A 7,932-nucleotide genomic window follows, 5' to 3' on the forward strand; every position below is an offset into this window, starting at 1 on the left:
GATGACTCCCATATTTTTTCTTAACGATCAAAAAATCAATTCTCAAAATCGCTTCCAAATAGGGCCTAAAAATATTCAACGACTGAAGAGTATGTTTTCAAGAGTAAATTATAGGCTAGTAAATCAGTCTTACATTAATAGACAAATTAAACAACTAAATAAAACCATCAACATGAAAAAAATGAATTTAACAAACTAAAACAAGAAATTTCTCAAAATAACAATTTTATTTAAATTACTGAATAAACAAATTTTACCCCAAACATTTTCCTAATGAATTACATAAAATCACATAATCAAGCTAAATTTAATCCAATAAATGTGATTAAAATTTAAAATCCATCATCAAATAAAGTTAAACGAGGTTTCTTGGATGGCATAGGGCTCTCCACTTCTTGGTCACCAAGAAATTGACTTTTCTTCTCAAAGTCAACGGTCAACTCCAATTGGAACTCTGGCGTCGCTGGCAGATTCAGATCGAAGTCCCTTGGGGCGTGGCTGGCCACACCGCTGTCGGAGGTGGTGACGCCACTTTTGGAGCTCCCGCCGCCTCCACCGATGGTACCTTCGTAGTGGCGCCGCTTGTGACCACCCAAAGCCTGGCCTGTAGGAAACGACTTGTGGCAGACGGAGCACTCATGAAGTCTACCTGTTGGGTTGAGAGCGGATACATTAGAAGCGGTGCTTGCGGCGTTGGCGGTGGATGTCGACGTGGAAGGATTTCCATCGTCCGGAGCGATGGCGGTGGAGTTCTTGCGGTGGCTTGCTTTATGTCCGCCGAGTGCTTGGTACGTGGGAAAAGCCTTGTTACAGACGCTGCAGCTGTATGACTGGTTCTGGGTCGTCGGTGGCGATGGTGGTGGCGGTGGCGGTGTAGAATTTTCTGTTTGCTTCTTAATATCGTCTATGGCCGTTGTGTCAGAGGGACTGCTTGTATTATCCGAGGGACTGGCGGTGGCTCCACCGCGGTCTCCGCCGCTGCGAGCAAGCATGATGAGACAGAGGGCCAAATATTCTTCATCTGTTGGTGGGTTTTCACTTTCACTGCGGGCACGCTTTGAGCGCTTTCTTTTTGTCCAGGAATCAAGATTCCGCTCAGCATCTTCATACCCAAGTCCCGGTGCCGTCGAATTCAGAGCTTCAAGGGCCATAATCAGTATCTATTTCCCCACCGGAATCAAGAATCTGTGTTCTTGCGTGTGTGAAAATTAATAGAAAGAGAAAGCTTAAGAGTAATATGATGTAGAAGACTGATTGAGTGAAGAAAGGTTTGGGAAGTTTATATATGGTGTGGTGTATGGGAGTTGGCAGTTGCGTGGGGAATGGCGGTGGACGAGTTGTACAGTACAGGTAATAATTAATTACTAAAAAATAACAACTCTTCTCCCGTGTGAATTATAATTAATTAAAAAAAAAGGATAAAGATTATAGAGAGTAGTAGGGCAGTGGGGTGGAGAGGGGTGGGGTGAATGGAGTCAATAAGTGTGATTACTTGCCTAATCTTACGATGACTTTTCCAAGTCAGAACCAAAATAGCGCATATTCTTTTTATGGAAGTGGTTCATGCTTTTGAGTTTATTGTCAGGCAAGATTATACTTGGCCCCCGTTGAGTCTCATTCTTTAAAAAAAAAATTAAAAATTAAACAATATTTTGACATTATTTCAATCATATATTTTTCCATAAAATAATATTACATGCAAATCGAAATTTTTTCTTATTTTTAACCATATATTACACATTAATAAATTATTTAAAAATATATATTTTTATGACAAAAATAGGGCTCAAACAAGGGTTTAAAGATGATTTGATATTAATTTTTTTTTTGGAAATTATAATGTCGTTTATTGTAAATTACACAATTTAACCACTTGTTTAGTAGACAATATCAAATTGTGTTAGATGAATAACTTGTTACCTACAATGGGAACTAAATATTTACTAGAGGTTTCTAGAGTTTTTTATTTTTTAAATATGTGATCCAATTAATGGAATAGTGACATGCAATGAATTTTACACCATTGACTAGTAGTTTAATTTCTCTGTAAAAATTGATTCAATTGCCTTGGAGACATCATAGAAAATTCAAAATGGAAAATTTTCAGGCGGCGCCGTGCTTTAAAATTTAGCATTTGTTTAGATGCCAGAATTATCTACAAATTCATAGTTATCATATAGAATAAGTGGCCAGTCAAAACAGGATGAGTTCTCCACAACTCATTCAAATCAAGCAAAATAGAATTATTTTTATTAAATGTTTAAAAATTTGACATGTAATATGTGAAATTCAAAACTCAAATGATTTAATCGGAAATCATCCGATAGTAAAAAAAAAATTCAAATTTAAAAAAAAAAAAAAAAATTGACATAGAACAAGTCATTTCACAGTGAATCCGATGCTATTTTAGATTTCAAATTTGAACCAATCAATTTATTATCTTATTTGAACGATTTTTTTAAATATTTAAATTTTGACCAATTCGAGACTAACATGAAACTTTTCGATTCAAGTGGTGTATCTAGTCTAGTCATTCAATACTTTTATCTTTCACTGGATGAGATTTGGGTTAGATGGGGCGGTGGGTGTGGAAGGCTTGAAGTGAGGTGTATGATGAATGTTGGTGTGTACATTGAAAACTTTTTGAATTATAAAGTTATCTTGGAGAATAATACAATCTAGCATCATTTATGAATAGCGCCAACACTTTGCAAATCATGCCGCTCACTTGTGCTTGATTTGTCAAAAAAAAATCTTCATATATAGTCCTCGTTTGTTCACCATTATTTGAATTTATAATGGGGGGAATAGAGTTTTTTTGAAAAATGGATGCTTCCGAAAGAATGAAAAATTTACGATTTACGTATAATATTATTTTATTGAAAATTGTACGATTAAAAATAAAAGAGAGTAAAATTTAAATTAAATTGATGAGTTTAAATGGGGGCATAAGACAGTCATTTGCATGGATCCTAATCCGTTCAAATTTCTAGATCCATCACTAACACCATTGGTGCTATAACATCAGTTTATATGACATTATGTGATAAATTCATTTAAAGATAAAATATGCAATTCATTTAATTGTGTGTGAATCTTATCACATCAATCGATATTAAATATTAATAGAGCTAAATAGCATTATTCCATTATCAAATATCCTTTTTGGTTTACTGTCTAGAAAGACATCTAAGTTTCATGAGAACACATCTCAGCTAGCCACGTGTGCTGATCATTGGTCACGATTCTCATTCTAGAGCATTACCCCAACCCCAATAGCTAAAACTTAAAATTTAACAAGAGAAAAACAAGTGCTACTGTGCCACTGTAAGCAGAGTCGGCTTGAGTTAAATTACCATAGAACCCCTCAACTATGGTCGGCTGCTTGGTGTAAAAGCTTACTTTTGAAATTCAACAACTTTTTAGGGTTTGGTATTAACTAATTAAGTGGGTTTTACAATAAATAATTTCTTAATTAAGTAAAAATTGAAAATAATAAAATTTATTTTTTTGACACGTATATGTGATATATGAATTACTCTTTAAATAAAAAATATATTACTTATAAATTAAGTTTTAGCCCTTGTTTGAGTCCCTTTTTTTGAAAAAATAAAAAATAAAAAATTGTATTATTGAATAGTATTTTGATCATATTTTAATTTCACATTCTTCAATAAAATAATATTACACGTAAATCTCAAAATTTTCATTATATTTTAACAACACATTTCTTACAATATATTATTCAAAAATGTATTTTTTTGAGAAGAATGGAGCTCAAACGAAGTAACTTTTTTTAAAACAAAAAGTCGAAAATTGTAAAATTTAGAAATATGTTGATATAAGCTTTAAAAAAAAAAAATGAAGTTAACTTTGTCAAATATGCAATAAATTCATTATTTGAAAAAGTAATTTTAAACGCGGCCGCTCTAGAGTGGCGTGGAGACTGGAAGAAAGAATGTTGCTGGGGCAAACAGTAACTTCACCGGCAGGCAAATAAATCGTGTGGTTCTGGCACACGGCACGCAAAACACGGTTCTACTTTATAAACACGACACGTGAATTCTTGATTCGTCAAGATATGATGCTGGCACGACACGTGTACGCTACTCGAGTCAGAGAGTTAGACGGCGAAGCTCACCGTCTAAAAACAAAATTGCACAATTAGGTGTCCACAGAAAAGGGACAGCTGGACAGTATATCCTCCTTGTTGAGCGGCTTTTCCAGGTGGCAGAATCAGCTGATTTTGTGTGTAAGGAAAAGATTAGGCCTTAATCAATTTCCACCACATGGTATTACCTTTGCCATCTCATTAAAATGTTCTTCAAAGGACAAAGGTTGACATTATTGTTGAGCAATTATCGTAATCATTTTACGTGACATATATTTAATCACTTAATTTACCCTCCTCTGGTTGGGATTAAAATAAGATATTTAATAAATTTTGATAAAAAATAATATAATGTATGGCTGAAAGTTATGGAGTTCATAAAATATATGATTAATATTAATTGTTGACTCAGACTCAAATTAAAAATCTGGATTTTAGTTTCCACCAAATAGAGGCTTAGTGACTACAGTAATTGCTAACTATGAATATCATTACTTGAAGAAAAAACGCTTTAAACCAATCGATTTATTTTAAAAGCAATTAAAGTCTACAATATTGTTCAATGTTATCCAAACATGAATTGATGATTGTTACTCATAATATGATGATTGCATGCAGTATGATATTAGGTACCTTGCCCTCCATGGGGTGGTTGAGTTAGTGGAGTAGGTGAGCGCGGGAGTCTTTGGTTACGAGTTTGATTCCCCCTACCAACATTTTTTCAATCGAACATGTTGCACAAGGCTTGTCTAGTACGATTTACCTGACTTGCGTGGTTTGCAGACTATTGCGTCAACCCGAGAATTTGCCCAGTACGCACTCGAAAGATAACGGCCATATATATATATATATATATATATATATATGATATTAGGTACCTTAGTCTATCAAACTCTTAGCTAAGAGACGATGCTTATATTTTAGAACCAATTATAATCATGTTCGTTTATCGCATTTTATGATATATTCACCGGGTCGAACTCTTCTTTGGTGTCAAGGTAAGCAATATCTAATATTGAATAACATTGTTCAAAAATTTATTCGAAAGATGGGAAAAATTTTAGTTTTATTAAATTTATGATTAAAATGTGCGATCCATTTATAATCCTTATTTGTAATGAATGACAAAGTAGGGCAATGAGTAACGTAATAAGGGTTTAAGTAATTTGAATCTGGACAGCTCCAACATTGGGAATAAGATTCTCATTCTACAAATGTATTTTTCTCACGTTGACGTAAATGACGCGTGCCCACATGGAAAACCAGTTGCCACTTGCTGTTGCTATTGTTGTTCGGTCAAATGTGATTTCTACCAAAATAAAACAAAAAATAAGTTGGTAAAATGTGGATTATTTGGCAAATTATAGACCATTTAATAAAGATAACTTTAAGACATCCCAGTGAAAAGTTCAATGAAGAAGTGAAGAGGTACACACCACACACTTGTAGCTGAAGGCCAATAGAAACACCCTTAAACATTAAAATCAATTTGTCACTTAAATTAGGACAAGTTTGGTAGTATACAAAAACTTAATATTGGGATATTTATTTTATTTTGAATTGAACTGCGATCTCTTCCAAAAACTATTTGAGCTCGACATTGGCATCGATTGACTAGAATGGATTCAGTCCAGCTGCCACTCTTCGTATTAAAATCAATTTTTTTATTGTCTTGCTGTGTTCAACCTCTTTTAAAACTCGCAACTCGTACAATTTTAAACCATGTCTCTTATACTTAGTTGAGTCGAGACCTTCAAACCACGTTAGTGATGTGCTTATAAATAGTTTAATATTGATGAAATAAATTGAATGGTGCATAAATGTGTGTTAGTGGATTACCTCAAAATGAGTAAATAAAAAGTACTTCTAAATATTTTTTAAACATTTTACAAAAATGAGCTAAACATAGGCTAAGTGGAATCATCTAGATTGTAATTTCTACCGTTCGAAAATTTTGTTTTGTCACATTGACTCTTGATGGACCAAATGTGCCGTGTTACTTTAATTGTATGTCTATTGACATTAGAACATGCTGGCTGTACAAGCAGGGCTTGTACAGGCCAGACACATTACAAGGGGGGTGGATAATTTATTTTTTTTTAAATAATTCCCCACCCCACCCCCTCACACAGCATGTGAGAAGGCCTGGACATTAGGCATTTTCCATTGACATTATCTACATTCAATGGATAACTATAAAACATTACAATATATGAAATATTGATTTTCAGTATATAACATAGAAGCACTATGACATGTGGAAAATTCAAAATCTTGGCTTATTAGTAAATGCCATAGAGCTGAAGGAACAGCATGTGTCGTTCCTTTACATGACCAACTTCATCTTGAATTCCATTAATTTAATTTCCTTATAGCTGGTTTCTCACCAGAAAAAAAAGTAATACCAAACTTTTCTCACCTAAAAAAGTCAAAATAATTTTTTTTTTCCTTCTATGTTTTCACTTAAATTGTTAAAAATCTATTGCATTTTTAGGGGTCGAGATCTTAACTAAACTTTGATAAATTATAAGTTTAGCTAGGATTTCGGATTGCTATTTGATTCTACAAGTTTAAAGAAGTAAAACACAAAACGTAACATATCGATAGTCGTCATCAATCTCGTTCCAACCATCGAAAAAGGTGAAAAACCCTAATACTATATATATATATATATATATATATGAAAAATGAATATCAATTTATATTTTATCACCTTGCTTCATTATTAAGTTGGCATATATTTTTAGCTATTTGGAAGAATGGTTGATTAGGTACAAAAACTGTCAACTTCGGAGCATTTAAATCACATATATATATATATATATGAAAAATGAATATCAATTTATATTTTATCACCTTGCTTCATTATTAAGTTGGCATATATTTTTAGCTATTTGGAAGAATGGTTGATTAGGTACAAAAACTGTCAACTTTGGAGCATTTAAATCACATGTTTTTAGACAATCATGAGATAAAACTAAAATAAGTTTTTTCTTCTAAAACTTTCCAATCTTTTCCACATTATCAATCAGAATTCCAGGATTTGACTTTTACAGTGTAGAGACTGTTAAAAATCAAAGCCGTATACATTTTAACAAAGAACGGAAATTGGAAGCAGTCTTCAATTTAGACATTCGGTTATTATAATAAGAATTTTATTCCAGGAATTCCAAATTTTTATGGTAATTTCATAATTTGAAAGGGTGAAAAATAGGGGTATTTAATAGGGGCAGAGATAGGAGGGACATTTTCTTATGGAAAAATTATATGGTACCAGGTACTTAAAGACCACAATCCAAAAGCCAGGGACCAAGTTTCATTGTGCACAAATCAGATTTTGACATATAACATGAACCCTAATTTTATTTTCACCCACTTTTATTTCATTCTCACACTCGCACTCTCACTCTTCCTTTCCATCTTCATCCTCTGTCAGATGATGTCGTCGCCGGAGATCAACCTCATTTCACTTCGCCGTTGCCAGCACGTTGCTACTGGAATGAAGAGATCGGAGCCTGCAACGAAGGCTTCGATTTGAGATTCCTCCAATTAGTGGTGTTTCTCCGACGATTTGCTGTGGCCGATGGTTAACGAGATAGCTGTGCTGTGAACAATTCTCCGACGATTTGCTGTGAACGCCGCTACTCGAGGCTTGATTTTTTCCATGGTTTTGATCATTGGTGGATTTGACGGGTGGTGGTGTGTACGCCTGTGCAGTGGTGTTGCTGATGGTATGGTTAGGCAGTGAGTGGTTGAATTTTTTTCGATTTGTGTTCTGCCAGTTCGTGTGCAGTGGCTCTGGTTGTGGTGGTGCCCCTGAC

At 34.0% G+C, this 7,932-nt stretch overlaps 1 protein-coding gene across 1 annotated transcript; it reads right to left on the reverse strand.

Moving 5' to 3' along the window:
* Positions 1 to 208: 208 nt before the first annotated feature.
* On the reverse strand, positions 209 to 1,271 carry LOC111394642 (zinc finger protein ZAT10-like). Its single transcript, XM_023020554.1, has one exon. The coding sequence runs from the start codon at positions 1,149 to 1,151 to the stop codon at positions 333 to 335; it is 819 nt and encodes a 272-aa protein (XP_022876322.1). The 5' UTR covers positions 1,152 to 1,271; the 3' UTR covers positions 209 to 332.
* Positions 1,272 to 7,932: the final 6,661 nt, after the last annotated feature.

Source organism: Olea europaea, chromosome 5, assembly GCF_002742605.1.
Source record: "Olea europaea var. sylvestris chromosome 5, O_europaea_v1, whole genome shotgun sequence".
Taxonomy (NCBI): Eukaryota; Viridiplantae; Streptophyta; class Magnoliopsida; order Lamiales; family Oleaceae; genus Olea; species Olea europaea.